The 20,747-nt window shown below is 40.6% G+C and overlaps 1 protein-coding gene across 4 annotated transcripts in view; it reads right to left on the bottom strand.

The window, feature by feature from the left end:
• Positions 1-20,747, bottom strand: part of mcc (MCC regulator of WNT signaling pathway) — a 155,665-nt gene that overhangs the window by 96,054 nt on the left and 38,864 nt on the right. For all 4 annotated transcript variants that reach the window (XM_053618037.1, XM_053618035.1, XM_053618039.1 and 1 more), the window contains 2 exons: positions 17,308-17,468; positions 5,745-5,908 (listed from right to left, as the gene is read on the bottom strand). In XM_053618037.1, coding sequence (XP_053474012.1) covers positions 5,745-5,908; positions 17,308-17,468 — 325 coding nt within the window. The remainder of the gene's footprint in view (positions 1-5,744; positions 5,909-17,307; positions 17,469-20,747) is intronic.

The following is a 20,747-nucleotide window of genomic DNA, read 5'->3' as shown; positions in this document are numbered from 1 at the left end:
GTGCAGCGCAAACTCAAAAGCTTCGCAATTTAACATCGGCTATGCCTTTAGATGAGACTGACCAAATATGATGCCGATCTAATGAAATCTCTAGGAGGAGTTCGTTAAAGTACGAGGCCTGGAATTGGCAAAAAACGGGGCAAAAATTTAAGAGAAAAATCAAAATGGCTGACTTCCTGTTGAGTTTAGGGCATGGGTACAAGAGACGTTTGTGCACGTATGACCATCTTACACATTTTTACCGAATTTCGTACATGTAGGTGAAACGTAGTGTGAGGCACACACCGGTGAAATTTTGTAGGTCCCGCTATCGAGCCATTTTGCCACACCTAAGTTAAATGGACAAATAAATGTATCATTTTGCCATACTTTAATAAGTATGCCAAATATCCTGAGTTTTTGAGCATTCCAAAGGTGTCAAATGTGCATTTAAATAGTAGGGGGCGCTATGGAGCCTATGAGGCACAACTATGATAAAATGCAAGATCACATCAATTAATGTCAATTAATTAAAATTAACATCAAATGCATATCTAAAGTTTCATGGATTTTCAGCCATGTTAAGTCTCTCAAAACACCGCGAGAAACTTTGAAAATCCAACATTTCATCCAACATGGCCGATTTCCTGTTGGGCGGAGTCAGATACAACCATGTGAACTTTGTCGCACTTGATGAGTTGCACTTGATACCAATGACTATGGTAAATCTCATGCACATCGGAGCAGCTTCATCCCGACCATTGCCTGCATTCGGGGGCACTATGGAGCTCCTTGACCACACTCATGCCCAACGTTACTATTAAATTTTCACCGGTTCTGACGCGTCTGCCAAGTTTTCGTGAGTTTTCGGGTATGTTTAGGCCCTTAAAATCACATGAATGCATGAAAAAGAAAATAATAATAATGATAATAATAATAATAATAATAATAATAATAATAATAAACATGCTGAAAACAATAGGGCCCTGCCCCTCCAGGGCTTTCGCCCTCCGGTTTGCACCAGAAGCAATGCACCTTCGGTGCTCGGGCCCTAATAATGAACACCAGGAAAACAATAGTGCCCTACACCTCCAGTGCATGTGCCCTCCGGTTTGCACCAGAAGCACGGCACCTTCGGTGCTCGGGCCCTAATAATAAACACCAGGAAAACAATAGGGCCCTGCACCTCCAGTGCATGCGCCCTCCGGTTTGCACCGGAAGCGCGGCACCTTCGGTGCTCGGGCCCTAATAATAAACACCAGGAAAACAATAGGGCCCTGCACCTCCAGTGCATGCGCCCTCTGGTTTGCACCGGAAGCGCGGCACCTTCGGTGCTCGGGCCCTAATAATAAACACCAGGAAAACAATAGGGCCCTGCACCTCCAGTGCATGCGCCCTCTGGTTTGCACCGGAGGCGTGACACCTTCGGTCCTCGGGCCCTAATAATAATTGCAAACAAGCATTTAAAAAACAATTGGGTTTTAGCACCTCTGGTGCTTGGGCCCTAAATATAGCTGCAAGCAGTGATGATGGGCCCAAGCCCCAGTGCCACCACCACCACCCCGGTGGCTTGAGGGCAACTGTGCATGGCAGGAAATGTGCATTTAAAGTGGGTGAATGTAAAAGAACTATGTAAAAATTGTTTGAATATGCCACATTTACTACACCTAGCTGCACTATGTGCCACTATGAACTTGAACCACAACAACCACATCCACGAGATCATTTAAATTTAGATAAATTTCATGCCATAGGTCAATATCTAATGTGAAGGTATCATTTGCAGCTCAAAATTTTATAACTGCATAAATCCAGTATTTATCGCAAGGTCTATTTATATATTTATTAATCTAATTATTAAATTAATTATATAAAATTATGTTGTTAATGCCCTACAAATCAACTGGTTCCATGCCTTTATTTTGTCCCTTCATGGCCACAATTTACCCATCGTGGAGGAAACTGGAATACCTGGAGGAAACCCTCGGAGCATGGGGAGAACATGCAAACTCCACACACACAGGGCAGTGGTGGGATCATTAATATCATTCAGTGAAAAAAGTAACCATAAAATAATTAGATACATGGGTCAACTAGGAGCAGGGGCACAATGATGCTACCTAACATTAAGCTAAATATTAAATTGTGTAAACCAGATGCCAGGTTTGCTAACAAGTTAGCTAACATCATGCTAACGATTACAGCTATGGTTAAAAACAGTATTGCAACATCCAAATGGGCTAGCATGTGGCAGCAGTGCACAAAATCATGCAGATACAGGCCAACAGCTTTGGGTAATGTTCACATCAAGCATCAGAAATGGGAAAAATATGTTCCCAGTAATTTTGACCATGACATGATTGTGCCAGACAGGCTTGTTTGAATATTTCTATAACTGCTGATCTCCTGGGATTTTCCCACACAACAGTCTCTGGAGTTTACTCAGAAAAGTGCAATAAAGAAAAAACATCCAGTGAGTGTCAGTTCTACAGATGGAAACGCTTGTTGATGAGAGAGGTCAACAGAGAATGGCCAGACTGGTTTGAGCTGACAAAAAGGATACAGTAACTCAGATAACCACTCTGTACATTTGTGGTGAGCAGAAAAGCAACTCAGAATGTACAACACATCAAACCTTGAGGCAGATGGGCTACAACAGCAGAAGACCTCCTGTCGGGCTCCAATTTTATCAGCCAAGAACAGAAAGCTAAGGCTGCAGTGGGCACAGGCTAACCAAAACTGGACAGTTGAAGACTGGTAAAATGTAGCCTGGTCTGATGAATCTCTATGTCTGCTGAAGCACACAGATGGTAGGGTCAGAATTTGGCACCAATAGCATGAATTCATGGACCCAACTTGCCTTGTATCAACAATCCAGGCTGGCGGAGGTGGTGTATTGGTGTGGGGGAATGTTTTCTTGGCACACTTTGGGCCTGTTAATACCAATCAAAATGCCACAGCCTATTTGAGTATTGTTGCTGACTATGTGCATCCCTTCATGGCCAAAATTTACCCATCGTCTAATGGCTACATCCAGCAAGATAATGCACCATGTCACAAAGCAAACTTTTTCATGAACATGACAATGTCATGTCAAGAACATGTCAATGTTCTTCAGTGGCCTTACCAGTCACTGAATCTAAATCCAATAGAACACCTTTGGGATGTGATAGAATGCGAGATTCGCAGTATGAAAGTGAATGATGCAAACATGCAAATAAAATATATACAATCTGTACAAATAAAATTTAACTGAATTGAATTGACTCTCTCTCTATGATGGGACACCGCACCCAAGCAGATGCGTTTCATGAGTAACAGCATTGGGACTCCAACATATTAGTTAGCCCCTCTCACTGAGATGAGGACACGTGTCTGTCTGTGGTATCTGGGTATCTGGTATCTGGGCAACAGGTTGATAACCCGGCCCACTCAAGGGAACTACAGCTGCAGCAGAGACTGTGCACTATAATATATGTGAGGAGGGTGGACGTTTCCAGACTGGGATGCTCTATGGTGGGATCATATAGGAGTTGGTTGACCAATTACTGCAGTATCCTCATGCCTCTGGCCATCAAAGGCAACAGGAATGCTTGCACAGATCTCAAGAAAGAACTTAGGGTTGATCCATGAATTGGAGCACCTGTCTTTGGAAAGCAAACCTCATAAGGATATGTTTTCTGTAATGAAAAGAACATAGAAACATGCACTGTCATCAGGACCCACTGAGCCAATGAAGTCACCACATAATGGCAATGTTTTTGGCTGTAAAGCATCCCCTGCAATCCGTTAGTGGCTTAATGGGGGTGATATGGGGCCTGATAGCGGCCCAATGGTGTGACCCTCTTTAGGGCTTGAACAAGCCGACAGATTTGTTGCAGCTGTTGAAATGTATAAACAGATTCTGGTGACCTAACGGTGCTGTTCATTGGCAGCAGGGACAAAGAGCAACCCTAGCACGTAGGGCATATTTTGCATGGATTTGCAAGCAGCCAACCAGGCAGTCTAGTCCAGGTAATATTATAATCACTCACTAGAACATTATCAGTGCATCTACAATGAGTGATCAGGCAGCCTACATAGTGCATCATATTGTGAGGCCAGCAGTGATGCTGTACAGGTATCAAAAACAGGGCAGGGATGTAGCCCAGGCCAATCTGCTCATGATCCATCATGCTATCTTAAGCAGCAGGCACAGTACAGCTGTCAGTTCAAAAACCTCCTTGATTGCTTCCAAAGAGATTCAGACTCTGACTGCATAAGTGCAAAGAGCAAGTGTTGTAGTGCTGAAGTTGAACCAGTTCATTTAGCAGCATGTCTTAAGGTGGGACAAAAAAACCATTGGGTGGGGTAAGTGACACAAAAAAGTTGAGTGATTGCTAACTTTATGGTAATGAAAAGCAAAGTGTTTAGGCAACTACTAGTACGAGTGAGGGACAGTGGTATGTTTCTCAATGGAAGATAGAGGCGACTGCTTTACTGAGCATCCAGAACAGTTCATAGCTAACTCGCGCACAGCATGATGAGTGATGGTTAACAAGGCCAGCAAACTCACAAGGGAACCCAACGTACATTAGCAACCACAGAGTTCTGAATGTACTCAAAAATATGCAAATTACACTTACCACAGATGATGAGAATAGAAGAGATTAAATGAGTCTATTGCCAGCTTTGGAGGACAGGTTACCTGTAGCTATAATGAGCTCCATAAGATGTCATTCAAAATGTATGACAATGGTATTTAATGCAATATTTTGTGGCTTTGTTGGAAGGTCTCAATTTAGACTTCACTGGATGCCTCTTGTCTCTGAATACAGCCTGAGTACAGAACAACTGTTGCACAAGACTTTATCAAAATAATTAATTCATTCGTTTTATCTTCAGTATTCACCTTTTTCTGGTGAGGGTTGTGAGGGACCCAGATCCATCTCAGTAACATTGCGAGCAAGGTGGGAGAATTCACCCCAGATGGGACACCAGTTCATTGCAGAGCACAGTGTGCACACACATTCACACCTATGGGCAATTTAGCGTAGTCAGTCTGCATGTCTGCATGTTTTTTGACAGTGGGAGGAAACCAGAGAAGCCAGAAGAAAACCCACAATAAGGAAAAAAGGACACACGAAACTCATGCAGATACAGAAAACCAAGCACATGACTGAACTCTTGATAGCTTGAATTCAAGGACCATGATGCTGTGAGGAGACAATGCTACCTACTGCGCCACCATGCCACCCTTTATCAAAATAATGAAATATGCAAATCATATTGGAAGTATATTATCATCCAAGTCACTTCTAATATACAGTTCCACCTTCACATTTTGGGCCATACTTAGGCAAATGCCGAGTCCTGAAGGATATATGCTTCCCTTGCTTGTCAGCAATATTAGCTAGTACAAAAATAAAGAAACTTCAGTAGCAAGTCTACTTGGGGGCAGAAATCTTGTCTTTTAAGAGAAAGAGGTGCGTCACAAACACAGAAATCATAAAAAGTAATAATAATAATAATAAAAAAAAGACTCAACCAGTAATGATCTGTGCTCCAATCAGATGCAAAAGAAATCCCCTGATTCATACCACAAAAAACAACCCAAAAACACATACAAACCTGATCTGTACATTGCAGAAGGGACAAATTACTAATTAATAACAAATTATACAAGCAAAATAAAGTCCAATAATCATAGTTCACCAGTTTACCAATCACAACCATGTGTTGTAATTGACATAACATTTATCTACCAGATTCCTGGAGTTCTGTACCTTAATGGCAATGTCACAGTGCTGGTTGGCTGTGGTGAGCTGCTCAATATGTCTGTCCACCTCAGCCACTGAGAGGCTGCAGGCAGTCTTCTTGCGGCCACACACGACACTCTCGAGGCCCATCAGCACCCGTTGCAACTCCGAATTTAGATCACTGCAGTTATCTAATGAGAAAAGAGGACATGGTTCAGAGGACTCAACATATTGGGGATATGTTAATCTCGCACAACAAATGTTAATCTCAGGGCATTTTCAGTCCTATAGATTCATGCTTTGTTCAGAAACAGGGACTTATTGATACAATGTTGTATTCTCTCCTTGGCTCGGTTCGCTTTCACAAGGCAACATTTAAAAGTGTACCAAAATGTGAGTAAACTGTCCTCTCGTTGGTCAGAGTATGCCTGTTTATGTTCTGGGGATCCGCCCATAGTAGTCATCCATCCAGATGGATAGACAGCAGCTCCATGAGTTTAATGTGGCTTTCTTTTTAGCTGTAGTTATTATAATTTTATTTATATGTTCAACAGAGTGATTAAAGCCCATCTCATTGAGATGTTCCCTAAACACTTTGTAAACCTCTATGTTTTTATACGTTTTTGAAATTTCATAAATATGTTTGTCGGACCAAATTTTAATGATGTATTTTACCTCATTTTTGGTCCAAGTTAAACAGTGATTCATGCTGCGAGCCATTAGCAAAACAAATGCATTTTACGTAACACAGTTTGTTACATAACACAGATTGCTTTCTCACCACAAGTGAACCGCTCCAGAGTTCATTTGGTTTCAGTACTGTTTTGCCATATTGGATCTGCATTGCCATATTTAGTTCAGTAGCATTATTATTGCTCCTAGTGGATAACAAGTGCAAATAAAGCCTCAGTGGGCAAGGAATCATACTGCCCCATGATTGCTTTATGAATGTTTTGTTTATGAGTGGGCACAGTGGACAGTAGAGTTAATGATATTACTTTTTCTGTGTTTGTCACAATAGCAACAGGAAGCACACCTACTGTACTGAACAGTAAGTTCTCAAAATTAAAAAATAAATAAATAAATAAATAAATAAATAAAAAGAATTCTGTGGTAGCAGTGGTGTGGTCCAGTGTCTGCTGTGATGGAGAAGAGCCAGGTTTAAACAGCATGTCAACATGGTATTTCCTTTATTTATACACAAGAAAGTGTTCAGAAATGTATTGCTAGAGCTGCTAAAGTGGTGTTTATATATAGACTTGAAGTAAATGACTCAAATAAGTCATATATTTAAGACGAAAACATCAGATTTTGATCAAAGTTTTGATCAAACTTTAAAATATCCAAAAAACCAACTATGAGTAATCAACCCATGATCCAGTAGGCATTACAAACAAGTACGCTAAAGCTAACAAAGATAGCGGTGCATTTAATGTCATGTAAAGTGGACTGTTATCGCACATTTTTGCTTTTTCTAGTGTACAGTAACCTTCACTCAATCATGACTTAATTTTTAACACACCTGCATGTCTAGTTAAGGACAGCACATTTTGTGTTGCTTTTAACACAATCAGTATTGTTAGTACATTTAACACATGCTGTGTGTTAGTACATTTCCACACAAAGATGTGTTAAAAAAATAAAACAAAATAACGTGTTGTTTATACATTTTTCCCTACAATTATCCTAAAACGCAATTTGTTCGTATGTTAAAATTCTACTAAAATGTTCACAAAATAAACAAACAATTGCATGAAATTCAGGTGACATTTATTTACATAATTTAAACATTTGACAGGTGTAAATATTGGAGTTGATGCATCTTCTTACAAATCTCCCTGCCGTGTGGGAAGACACTTCCATTTGAAAAGCTGTAAAAGAGCAAAAAGAGTGTTGGTTAGTTGTTACAAAGTATGGATAAGTCTCTTTGGGCTTCAATTGCGTTACAGAATGTGACCTCCATTCTCCTAATGAACAAACTGGAGCTGTAAACTCACCAGGAAAATATAGCTAACTTGTGAATATTTATTTTCCTGCCTTTAGCACCTCACTGCCAATTTTTTTTTGTTGCACAACCTAATTAAGTCAACCAACACACCAACAGTGTGTGGCTACTAGGCGGGGTCACAGAAACACACACGGTTGGCGGCTAATGATCAGCATGGTAGCTCTCCTCCATCCAGCAGCCGACAGGAGCATATACGTAAAAGGGCCTTCCTCCTCTAACAAAGGGATGGACCATCTCCAAAATAATGGAAACCTTTTGTTCTCCATTTTTCACAGAAGGTACGACCACAGAAGAGGACTTCGCTCCCTGACCTCCAAAAAGAAAAGGGCCTCAACGTCTCTGGGAGACCACATCACGCTCTCTACACCCCCGAGGATGACACCAACTCCACCACACCTTTTTCTCACCCATGCACAGTTGAAAAACGTTCTGCACCTAAATGGCCTCCTGTGTGTCTGTGCTCAAATTGCCACAGCCTACATTGTAATGCTAGGTTATCATTAACTTTCAAAAAGGGAATGTGAGTGTCTAACATTACTGTGAGCTGTATGCTAAACAGTATAGTATGCAGCACATGACATTCACTTTTGAAACCATTGCAATAGGTAAAGTTAATTACTTGCTGAGTTACTGTTTTCCAATGAATACTTTTTCGAGAGCTCCCTGACTAAATATCACAAACTCAGCCAAGCATTTTCAGCAGCATAAATGCTAAATAGTGATGAACACTAACTTACATTTGGTTTCCTCTCCTCAGGACGCTGCGGTCACAATCAAAAGCTCAAAGCAACGAACATTCACTTTGAGGCTTTTTAAGGTTTGAATGATGTCAGCAGTGCAGTCTGCAACATGGACAATAATTTAAAACACATTGTGTTGGTCACTCGTGTGAATTTTTTTTCTTTTTTTTAAACACATTTATTGGATCGTTTAATAATACTGATCTGTTGAAATAGTAATAACACAAAAGCTGTGTAACGTCTTTTCTGATTGTTTCTCCATCTAACAGTCTGTTTGTGTGAAAACAACTACCTCCACCTGAAGCGAATTCAAACTGAGTTAACACTGAGTTAATTTGTTGCAAGGAGCTGGGCTGAGGAGTCCGGGTGCATTGATTCAACTGTCGGTGAAAATGACCCAGCCAGTAACCCAGTTGGGTTACACAAAACTACCCAAGACTAAGAAAATAACCCAATTAGATGACCCAAAAGGCTCAGCCCTTGTGTTACACTGGTGCCAAAGCCCATGACATTGAGGAAGAGCATCGTCATGGAGTCCACACCACTGGTCCAGATCTTCCAGTCCCTTGCCATCCTGCACCAGACCCAACACCAGGCCCTCCGTGAGCTATACAAAGAGCAGGAGCAGTGCATCCAGGCCCTACTCGAAGCCAAGAGGACCAGCAGGTGCTCCAGAGCCTGGTTCAGCAAGTGGTTACTTCAGCAGCAGCCCCAGCGGGCATCGCAGCCATGGCCCACATCACCATAGCAAAGATGGGACCACAGGATGATCTGGAAGCATTTTTGAAGTTGTTTGAGCATGGGGTGGAAGTCTGGGGCTGTCTTCAGTCCCAATGGGCAGCCCGCTTACTGCCAATCCTGTAAGGGGAAGCCCAGCTTACGGCCCATCAGTTTCAAGTAGTGAACTTGCTGGAGTACACTCGGCAAGCTCGGCCACCCGTTTGCCTTTGCCCAAAAGGCTGATTCAATGCTGGGCATTGGTAAATGCATGAGTGGTGAAGGTGAGGTGTGTGCTCAGGATGTTCACAAGTATCCATTGGTGCCAGTCACTATTCACTTCAGGGAACAAAAGCATAGAATATAGGGGCAGTGGGTAGTCCTTGCCTCACCCATCCACTAATTCTGGGAACAAATTGGCCAGGTTTTCAGATATTAGTGAGGGCATTATTTGTGCATGAGTGCTGCAGTAGCGAGGCATGAGGTGGGAGGTGCACAGCATTGGCTTGGGAGGCATTGCCAGGGCTGTCAACATCAGCTCTGCATCAAGAAGAAACAGAGGGTAGGGAGGGCTCTTCCTCTGGGAAATTTCCCTTGGGGATTTCCCTCTGGAGCAGACTTATGACAAATCCCTCAGGCCCTCGATCAAGTGAAAGTAATTGATGGTCAGCGAGTTCAACGCAATGTTGCACTCTTCTTCTCCTACTTTGCAATTATTCAGAATAAGTTATATTGAGTGACACAGGACACTCAGACAAAAGAGGAAACGACCACTTGTTGGTCCCAAAGAGCCATTGGGAATCGTTATTCCAGGCAGCTCACCATAATCCGATGGCTAGGCACCTGGGGCAGGATAAAACACAATCGTCTCATGGCCCGTTTCTATTGGCTAGGCATTTGCGGCAATGTTCACTGGTGGTAGTCCTGTGCTAGTCCTGGTGGATTATGCAACATGATTTCTGGAAGCAGTACCTTTGCACAACATATCAGCATATAGTGTTGTGGAAGCACTCTTCGTGCTATTACCGGAGTCGGGATCCCAAAAGAGATCCTGAATGATCAGGGCACTACGTCCATGGCACAAACACTCTGCAAACTTTACGAATTATTGAGGATTAAATCGATTTGCAATAGAGTTTAATAACCGTTTAATCAGATGCTTAAAAATATGATTCGTAAGTTCGTTCACAATGATGCATGGAATTGGGATTTGTGGCTTGAGCCCCTGTTATTTGCGATATGAGAGGTCCCACAAGCCTCCACAGAGTTTTTCCCATATGAATTATTGTATGGGCATAAGCCTCACAACAACTTAGACATCATTGGAGAAGTTGACTATGAGGTCAGGCAAATGAATAGAGGTGATGCACTTCAAATATACCACATTTATACCAAATGTACCATATCTGATGCACTTCAAATATATAAATCCGTGGAGAGAGGCTGTACCTGTGGCCCTGGCCTTGGCAGTTCCCAAGAGAGGGGAGTTAGGACTGAAGATAAGTCTAAAAAGTACAGCCCAATAGGCCTTTTAAAAATGAATCGGTGACGTAGTATTTCCACCATGATCTACAGTGTTTCCATATAGAGTAAACATGGAAAGATTCTTCACTACTTCTCTCTTGACCTTGCCATTACTTAGGTTTGAGGATGTTAACAGACTTGTTGGACAGCACTCTACAACTAAAGAATCAAGGCTGAGCAAGGGCTATAAATTCTTTGTTGAACAATTTATACACAATTATCAAGGTTGACAACTAGCTGGCGCTAGCAACAGTATGAACTGAATGCTAACAATTTTGTATGTGTTCAGTCTCAAATGTTACTGATTGTGGTAGTGAGAGGTAGGTGTTACCGATCAATGAAGAAAAATGAGGCCCACCACAAGCTTGAGGTTATATATGATATGCCGGTTTCCTTATGAGTTCACCAGATTAGCTATCATTGTTCTGATAGCAAGTCATTCCGTTTTAGTTAAAATAACTGTGGTTGCAGTTTTTTACTTTGGATTTTCCTTTAGTTTCAATGTTGTGTAGTTTTCTTTTTTCTGTCTTGAAGTTATAACCTTTTTCTTTGCTTCTGCGGTTGCAGACTATCGCTATATGTCTTGCTTTTACTACAGTTTGCAGCTTTAAATAACAGCTAAACTATTGTATTTTCAAACAGATAACATTTGAGTCAGAAAAGGATGTTTGTGCTTCTGCCTATATGTGTAGCTGTGCAGCTGGTAAAGGGTTGTGTAACCATCTGACAGCCCTTTATCAGACGGCCCACAATGTGTAGCTTAATTTACAGTGTGTCCCACCACTACTGGCCTGCACGTGTGAGCCACAGAGATGGCAAAATCCAAAAACACAGGCAAGTATATTGACTTTTTTCTTTTCTGTATTTGGAACACTAGTAACATTTTAAATAAATAAATAAACAAACAAACAATGTATATGCTAACATTAAAGCTTTATGGACTAAGAATGAACAAGAATAAAAATTACTAGGTAAAACGTTATAAATTAACATCAACCAAGGTTAATAAAAACTATTAACAATTATTGTCCATTGTTATTTCATGATTCTTAAATGCATTAACTAATGGTAATGAATAGAACCTTTTTGTAAAGTTTTCCCAAAATACTTTTAACACCTCGTTTGTTTGTGTTATACTAAGGGAGTCTAGCCAGAGGCAGTGAGTAAACTTGTTCTCCTGAAACCCAAATCACTTGGGAAGACTGAAGTAAAGTCTACCCTATACAAGGCTTACACAGGTGATACACAACTCTCTTTCTGTGTGTTTGTGTATTTGTACACAGCTAAAACTTCTTGTGTTCAAGACCAATAGTTTGTATTAATTTCTTTAAATTCCCTTCTAGATCCTCATGTCTTAGCTTCTAGAGCAAAACTCACATAAGATCAATCCCTGGCCTTTGCTGGCACAAGTACTAGAGGGCATGTCTAAAATAGAGTTGGTCCCCTCATAGTTTGGTCCCATACCTCATGGCAGTCCAGAATAGTGTCCCCCCCCCATGACTGCAGATCTTCCGGTTGTAAATTTCCCCTCAATGCCTGTGCTTGGTTATCAGTTCAACTGTAACTTTAAATTTATGCCCACACACCATCGAGCACTTCATGTAACATGAAATTGACTGCACCACACGGAGCTACTCCAACCAGAACTTTGAATGTTGTAATGCTCTTGTAGTTGGAGGAGATCTCTCAGTGAAGTGTCAGAGATGCAGGGCTCTCTCAGTGGATTTCTGTGCAATCCAGGATGACTTGCAGGTTTCGAGTGAACAACTTGTAATTCTCAGACATGGAGGAGCCTACCTGTTGCCTGGACATCTAAATGGGTACTGAACCCAACATAAAGAATAGGAAATTAGCTCAGGTGACAATGGTCCTGCTCACTGTGGCCACGCTTACTCTGAAAATGTCAGCAAACACTTGTTCCCTCAGTCCAGCAGCTACCCGGCAGCAGTTAACAAATAGTTCATCTATGAGCTGGATTTTCCATGCAGGGCGAGGGCTTGGGGATGCTTTTTGTGCCATCCTCCATGCCTTGGCCCAGTACACAAGGTTCCTGGCAAATGGACAAATCGACTCCCAAAACACATGGAAAACTTCCTGTGAGGGAAAGTTATCTGATTGTGTGATCAGACACACAAAAACTATTTACTATAATGGGGGCCTCCAATGACAATTTCTGCAGTCTAGCCTCCAGCTTTTTAATGTAATGCAGTGCCTCATCTAATGTACCTACAAAAATGTCAATAATATAATAAAACACACATTTCTCTCTAGATCATAATAGCAAAACACTGGGATTTAAGAAATGTGCTTACCAGAAGGTGGGCATGCCACGCAGTCAGGTTCTTCAATGCTGGTTTCATTTGGAGCAGCTTCCAAGACAACAGACGGCTCCTGAATCTGTGCATCCACGCCAAGTTGAATGGTAGCTCTCTGAAAAGCAGACAGCCTTTGAGGTGGTATATGAAAATTATTCCATGGAAAACGAATGGGAATTGCACAAACCTTCAGCCATGAACGTCCTTCAGTGTAGTTGACAGTGGTGAAATGTAGACCCTTCATCCCTTCTAATAGCGATGACCCACTTCTTTGGTCTTCGTTTGAAGGAAAGAATTGCTTTTATTTGGAAAGAATTGTTTTTGTTTAGAATTGCTGAACTGACCATGCTGCAGCACTGACGCTTAGCCATTGTTGTCACTGGAAGTAAATTTACACCATGCCAGTGAGTGCCGGAAACGTGAAACCCGGAAATGTGAAAAAGGCAAATTCACCCCGGTCCCCTGAGGAGACCATCGTTTACTGTCCCAGAGAGCAAACATTGCCAGGTTGCAGGAGGAAGTTTCTGAGGTGTTTTTGCCTCTACCCAGTTTCACCGACCTCACAGAACTATACATAGAGATTCCTCCAGATACTGGCTTCCTGAACACAAGAAAAATTTGGTTCGGGATGAACTCAAGTCTATGATCAAAATGGGGGTATTTGAAGAGTCCCACAGTGCCTGGTGCAGCCTGGTGGTCCTGGTGCCCAAGGCCGATGGGGGTTGGAATTTTTTTTTTGGTGGACTTTAGAAAAGTCAATGCGGTGTCTAAATTTGACGCATATCCAATGCCTTGCATTGATTTGTTAGGCATGGCTTGCTTTTCTTCGACAATGGATTTGACTAAGGGGTATTGACAGATTCCCTTGACTACAAGATCTCATGAAAAAAACTGCCTTTTTCATTCTGTTTGGATTACATTAGTTTGTCACCCTTCCATTTGGGTTGTTTGGAGCCCTAGCGATGTTTCAATCACTCATGGACCGAATCCTCCATCCGCACAATGCATATGCCGCTGCGTACTTAGATTAAAATCATTTAAAGTAATGATTGGCAGCGACATTTGCAACATTTAAGGGCTGTCCTGAGATCCTTGAGACTCACAGTAAACCCAATGAAGTGTGCGATTTGGAAGTATAGCGTGTGGGCTTCCACTTGGGTCATGGGCAGTTGTGTCCCCAAATAGATAAGACAGCAGCGATCGCGGCCTTCCCAATATCAAAGACCAAAAAGGTGGTGAGGCAGTTCCTGGGGCTGGCTGGCTACTATAGAAGGTTTGTACCTAATTTTTCAAATGTCACCAACCCACTGACTGACCTAACTAAAAAGGGGGCACCAGACCCGGTCCAGTGAGCGGGCGGGCTTTCTGTCTAGTTAAAGCGGTTTTGTGTGGGGGCCCGCAGTTGCATTCACACAACTTTTCTTTGCATTCACATGACTTTGTCAGGCTATCAAGTGGCCAGGGTTAGGGCCGCCCTTAACCTTAGGGGCGTTAGGGTTAGGGGTGCGCCCCTACTGGGGCACCCTTTCACCCTGTACTCAGATCACATGAAGGACGCCAATGCACAAATCACTCATTTGTGGTGGGGGGTCAGCTGAAGCCCGGATAGCTCACCAGTGTGAGACTGGTGGTGGGGGGTTCCAGTGTCGGACAGAGATGAAGCAAGTTGAACCGGCTTTCAGTTGTCCCATGTGTATAAGATCAAACTGCCGAAAAGCAAAACTAATAGAATAAAGCGCTATTTGAGTTGTTCCAAGCCTGCCTCCAGCTTCCTCATTCCCTACATGAACCTAAGAAATGTTAAACATTTGTTTGAATGTAAGGTATCAAAATAAACACAGATTTCAGATTAGAGAAGATGCAATTAGCAAGTTTAATCTATAGTTTGTTTAATCTATAGTATGTAACTAGCTAGATTGTTAATGTACCTTTTGAGTGAATTATCAGCCTCCAGAAATAATCACAATTGCCCCAACTGCATAAAAAATTATATCTGAGCTCAATAAAACCATCATTGAAGAATTTATACATCTGAAAGACCACAGTGAGGTAGCAGTGTTATGTTAGTGATGTTTATTTTTGTTAGGCTGTTCTTTGCTGCAGGCATTGGTTGTTAGACTAGACTACATCACTCTCTTCTGTTGCTGTCCATATATGCCTATTATGGGGTTACGCTAAAAATTCACAAGATAATGGTACGTCAAAGCAAAATAATTAAATTGATTGAATTAATACATTCCCATCACAGTCATGTGCAGTTGAATGGAGCAAGACAACTTCATCTAGTCTGAAATATTTTCAAACTAACAAAGTTCATTTAGCTGTTATCTTTACCATCACTTGACTAGTTCACATGCCCTGAACAGAGACTAGTTAATGTATTATTTCACTAGTCTGTGCAAACCAGTGTGATAGAGTTTCAGAATAAACTTTTCATTTTTCAAATACTTATAAATTATTACAATAGATGCACTGATCAGCCACAACATTAAAACACAAGGTAAGGGAGACCTACACTATATTAGGCAGGTGGTTTTAATGTTATGGCTGACTGCTATATATTTGAAGACTAAAAAAAGAGAATGTTTAAGTTCCTATCTTCAACTTTTAGCCTACTAGCACAGGTTCAAGTGGTTTTATTGTCATTTCAAGCATATACAGTTGGTACACAGTGAAATGAAACAACATTCATCTAGGACCATGGTGTTACATAAAACAACACACTAACCACATGAGCCGACACAGAACTAAATAAGATCTACAAACATTCTATATTAAGTGCACATGCAAACGTGTCCTAACAACGCAGGACAGTACAGTGACAGTGCATGAGTGCATGGGTGAAGAGCGTGTGTGCGGGGTGTGTGGGGTCGACCAAAATGCTGGTGGCTTTGCAGATGCAGCGTGTGGTGTAAATGTCTGTGATTGGGGGGAGAGAGACCCCGATGATCATCTTAGCTGTCTTCAATATCCACTGCAGGGTCTTGCGATCCGATGATGTAAATTTCTGAACCAGAGACAGTGATGCAGCTGCTCAGGATGCACTCAATAGTTCCTCTGTAGAATGTGGTGAGGATGGGAGGTGGGAGTTGGGGTTTCTTCAGCCTTCGCAGAAAGTAGAGACGCTGCTGGGCCTTCTTGGCTATGGAGCAGGAGTTGAGGGACCAGGTGAGGTTCTCCGTCAGGTGAACACCAAGGAATGTTCAGCGGAGAGTGGTCGCTCCGTGCTCTCCTGAAGTCAACAACCATCTCTTTTGTTTTGTCCACATTCAGAGACAGGTTGTTGGCTCTGCGCCAGTCTGTTAGCTGCTGCACCTCCTCTCTGTATGCTGACTCGTCATTCTTGCTGATGAGACCCACCACAGTCGTGTCATCGGCGAACTTGATGTGCTTTGGTTTCATGGATAGTTCCATGCCCAAGAAATAATAAGAAAAGGTATGACTGTAACCCTGCTCTATAATTCCAGCATAAATCCTGAATATCAAATCTTTTAATATTCAGCTCAACTATATGTTAGAAGGGGTTGAAGATTATTTCTGTGTGAACACGCATTGAAGATAGAGAATTTTCCATGGATCTAGGTACATAAATAAATAAATAAATAAATAAATAAGATGTGATTAACAAAAAAAAAAAAGTATAATTCTGTAGCACAATGGCTTCCTATCTGATGACAGATGTATACAATATATGCAGCTCAAGTGAACTGAAAAAGATCATAAAAGTTGAAAATTTGACAAAGGATGATATCTGAAGAAATCATGCACAAACTAATCTACCATTCAGTGTTTAGAAAAAACCTAAATGTGTGCACATAGACAAACCACACATTCTGAAAAAGGTTTAATGGACACTTTTACATCACTCAACTGTTTCTTTTAGCCAAACACTGAATTGTTTTCTATTGGAAGGAAAGAAAGATAATATAAGAAAAATGATAAATGCTGGATTGGTTGTCGGACCATCATATGGCTGTATGGCCTAGTGAGAGAAGACAGATACGTGCAAGATGTGCTCCTGCTGATTCAGAGGTTAAAAAAAGGCCAATCCAGTAGGTGGTAATGACAATCGGACGTAATATTTCCCTTAAGTATTCTCTGTTATAAGGTTAATGATGCAATAAACTCTCTGGGTTATGGTTTTCTTAAAAGCAAACTCATATTGATGATATTGTAAAAATAATCACCTTCCAAACAGACTATCTTTACAAAGTAATTACCATAACTGCATTTAAGGATCCAAGAATCTGCAACTCCATGCATGTATCCTTGTTGGGACTCCTTACCCATGTCTGCAGTGACCAGCATTGACTGGTTTTCAGGCAATGAGACACGAGATGCTTGGTCAGGGTCCTGGTCCGGGTCCTGGTCCACACTGTGCTCGTCTTCACTGGGTTCCTGTTGGCTATGGCTGAGCTCGCAGTGTAACTCTGAAAACTCATCTTCTCTGAAAGCGAGAGAGAGAGGTAATAAGGTCAACTTCAAGTTTAATGAAATGACAAATGGAGCATTATTGTAATAAAATAAATTTTTTAATAGTTTGTCTTCTTTTGGTTGGCTCTTAGACTAGTCTATCTATATTATAAATATGTGTGATGTGTGCTCTGATGTGTGGAAGATGTATTTAAAGCAGGCCACAATTCAGTACAAAACACTGTCATTCAGTGTTGCGCAGTTCGTGCCTCCTTCACAATGACTGCAGCCACACAGGCCATGCCACCTTCAATGAGACTGACAGGCAGGTAGAAGCATGGAGGAGGAGAGAACGAATGAAAGAGAAACACAGTGTGTCAAAGGAAATTAATTTGACTTAATTTCACGTGCCTAATTGCAAATATATTCATAATAAATGTGTGTGGGGTAATGTTAATTACCAAGAAGGTGGTGTGATAGCATGCAGTGGCTACTTTGGGTCCACAAATATGGTGCATGTTATGTGGAGCCAGAGATGTACATCAGAAACACAGGTGAACATGTCTATAATTGCCAACTTTTGCTGGAGAACAAAGCTCAGGAAGAATAAATGATGGACTACAGGAACAGCTACGCAACCTCAGGCTGCTAGCTGATATATATTTATTGTCTTGTTCTGTGTATTTATTTTCTTGCACTCATCTCACGCTGTTGTGTATTTGTACTTTATGTAGTCCTGTATACTGTTATGTTGCACCTGGGTCCTGAAGAAACATTTAATTCCAATGTATACAAGATATAGAGGATTGATAATAAAAATTTCACTTGACTTAACTTTACTTGATCTGCTGTTACCGATAATATGCCTACCAACTTTTGTCTTATATACCATGGTTTGAATAATTTGAATAATCATCATCATCATCATCAGCAGCAGCAGCAGCAAACCGGAACAAAAAATTTTTTTTTTGCTCCGTTTTTTTTTTGTTTGTACTCTGTTACTCCCCAACCATGCTTATTTATGTTATTTAAAAGGTTAATTTAACTTGTTAACTTAAATTTTTCCCTCATGTCTTTCAAAATGTAGTCACGTTAGTTCAAGCCAAAGAACACAAAACATGTGAATCAAACTGTTACAGGGAGGGCTCGGTACAAAGGTGGAAACGGTACTGAGCTGGCCTGTTATCCAAATGGATAATAGATGGAAAATAAAAGAACCAAAATGCAGGACTGGAGCAAAAAGCTCCAGCTCATACTGGCATGAGGTAGCATGTGACTGATCTAGTTTGTCACATATATTTCTTACCAAATGCAAACCAACAGTTTTTTTTCATAATGTTACAGTTGGAATTGTGTAGCAGAAAACAGTACTCAGTATGTCATTTGTTATTTAACTTAATATTCTTGTTGAAACATGTCAGTAATAAATATAACGGGATAGTAAGAACTGAACTGTCAATTAATTTATCCAAGTTCTTCCACCATGAACAAAATGGGCTGGTCTTGTAAAGCTTCTTTTTACCATCCATCCTCACCTTGCAATGCTTTAAATACAAATGTAATATAATTACTGTAGTTACTTTAGTAATCAGTCATGCAATAATGTAACACATGCTTTTTCTCTGTGTGTGTGAGGTATGGAGAGAAAGTGGGTGTGTGGTACATCTGCCAGCACACCAGGAATTCTCCCGATGAGCCACTCCAGCTATAGCTCATAGTTGCAGGGTTTCTTTCAATGGCATAAACCGTCACAAATCGAGCACAAGAGTTAGCATTTTAGCCCTTGAGCTGCCAGCTTCGCTTCAAGCTCCAGCGCTTTGCGCGAGGGGAAATCACGACATTAACATGGCGCTAAAGGGCACTACAGAGGTTGTCGGGGACATTAAACGTCATCACGCCGAACAGGAAAAAACTTTGCAGATAAATTCAGGGCTCTACAGTGAGACCATTTCACTCGTATTTACTAAAATACTGAAAAGTATTTTGTGCGACTGTGAATAAAATCGGAATAAAAAAAAAGTTCGGAATAAAATCGGGATAAAAACTACAACTCCAAAATGCATCTATACCGAGCAACAGTTACTTTCACACTGCTTTTCATCTCCTCAGTCAACCAAACAAGTGTGGAAATACTGCAAAGAAGCCATTATGTTGACGAGTGTAACTCTGTACATCTTTTATTGATCCTGCAAAATGACCCGAACTTGCACCTGCTCGTGTAGACACAGCGGCTTTGCACGGAGTAAATTAATAATAATGCTAACGCTACAAGGTGGGTTTAATTCAAACTTATTTATTAAATAATTCCTCAGCAATCATAAGCAAGAGTAGCAACTGTTCAGTCTGTAAACATACAGTACGCTGCAGCTCTCCATTCACTAACTAATTTACTTCGTTTAAACTCACGGTTGCCAGATATCACTAGAAAAGTCAAAGCCAGTTTCCATGTTTTTATTTAATTCCCCCCAAAACATAATATTATCAGCAGACATGGAACACTGTACTGGGGGAACCGATCTAAAACTGATAAACAAACAAAAATAAAACTACTAAAATGTAAAGACAGTAATTGTGCTTAGTTATAAATAAATCATAATATAAAAAAAGATATTATAATAACTTAATAAAATGAGAAATTAAATAATGTTTAATTACTATGGGTTGCATTTAATATCAATTTGATATTAAGCTTAGTAAGCTATTTCCTTAGAAAGCTATTAGCCTTTTTACTAATATGGATAATTTTTATGTTAGTCTACTTTTAGTTAGGACTCTTTATTGTTTAAGATACTTAAAAAAAAAAAATTATATTTTACGCTTGTTTATTTATCAATTAACCAACAGTATCTCATTGCTATCATTTTAACTCAATTAACAGTGACCATGAGCAGAGAGCTTACATTTAACTGTTTATGATAGACCTCCTGATTAAAGCTTAAAAAAAAAAAAAAAAAAAAAAGATTGGTATCTGGATCGGTATTGGCTGTAAAAATCCTGATCGGAGCATCAGTAATGAACATCATTAAACTAAAGCGCTTTGCATCTGACGGGTAAATGAACTCACCCAATCACATCCTATATTAGATTATTCAGACATTTAGTTTATCAGAAGGTAAATTATTTTGTCATGGCTCACACTATGTTCCTAAATTCTGTCATAATTGACCATCTCAAGTGTTCTCATCCCTACTTGTGTGTTATATTGTGTCATGAGAAAACTTAATAAATGTGAAAGTGCAATAAAAATATGTTGTCACTAAAATCAATTACTAATCATGATAAATAATCGCGATCTCAATATTGATCAAAATAA

Source organism: Ictalurus furcatus, chromosome 28, assembly GCF_023375685.1.
Source record: "Ictalurus furcatus strain D&B chromosome 28, Billie_1.0, whole genome shotgun sequence".
NCBI classification, from domain to species: domain Eukaryota; kingdom Metazoa; phylum Chordata; class Actinopteri; order Siluriformes; family Ictaluridae; genus Ictalurus; species Ictalurus furcatus.
This window is presented reverse-complemented; position numbering and strand designations above follow the sequence as displayed.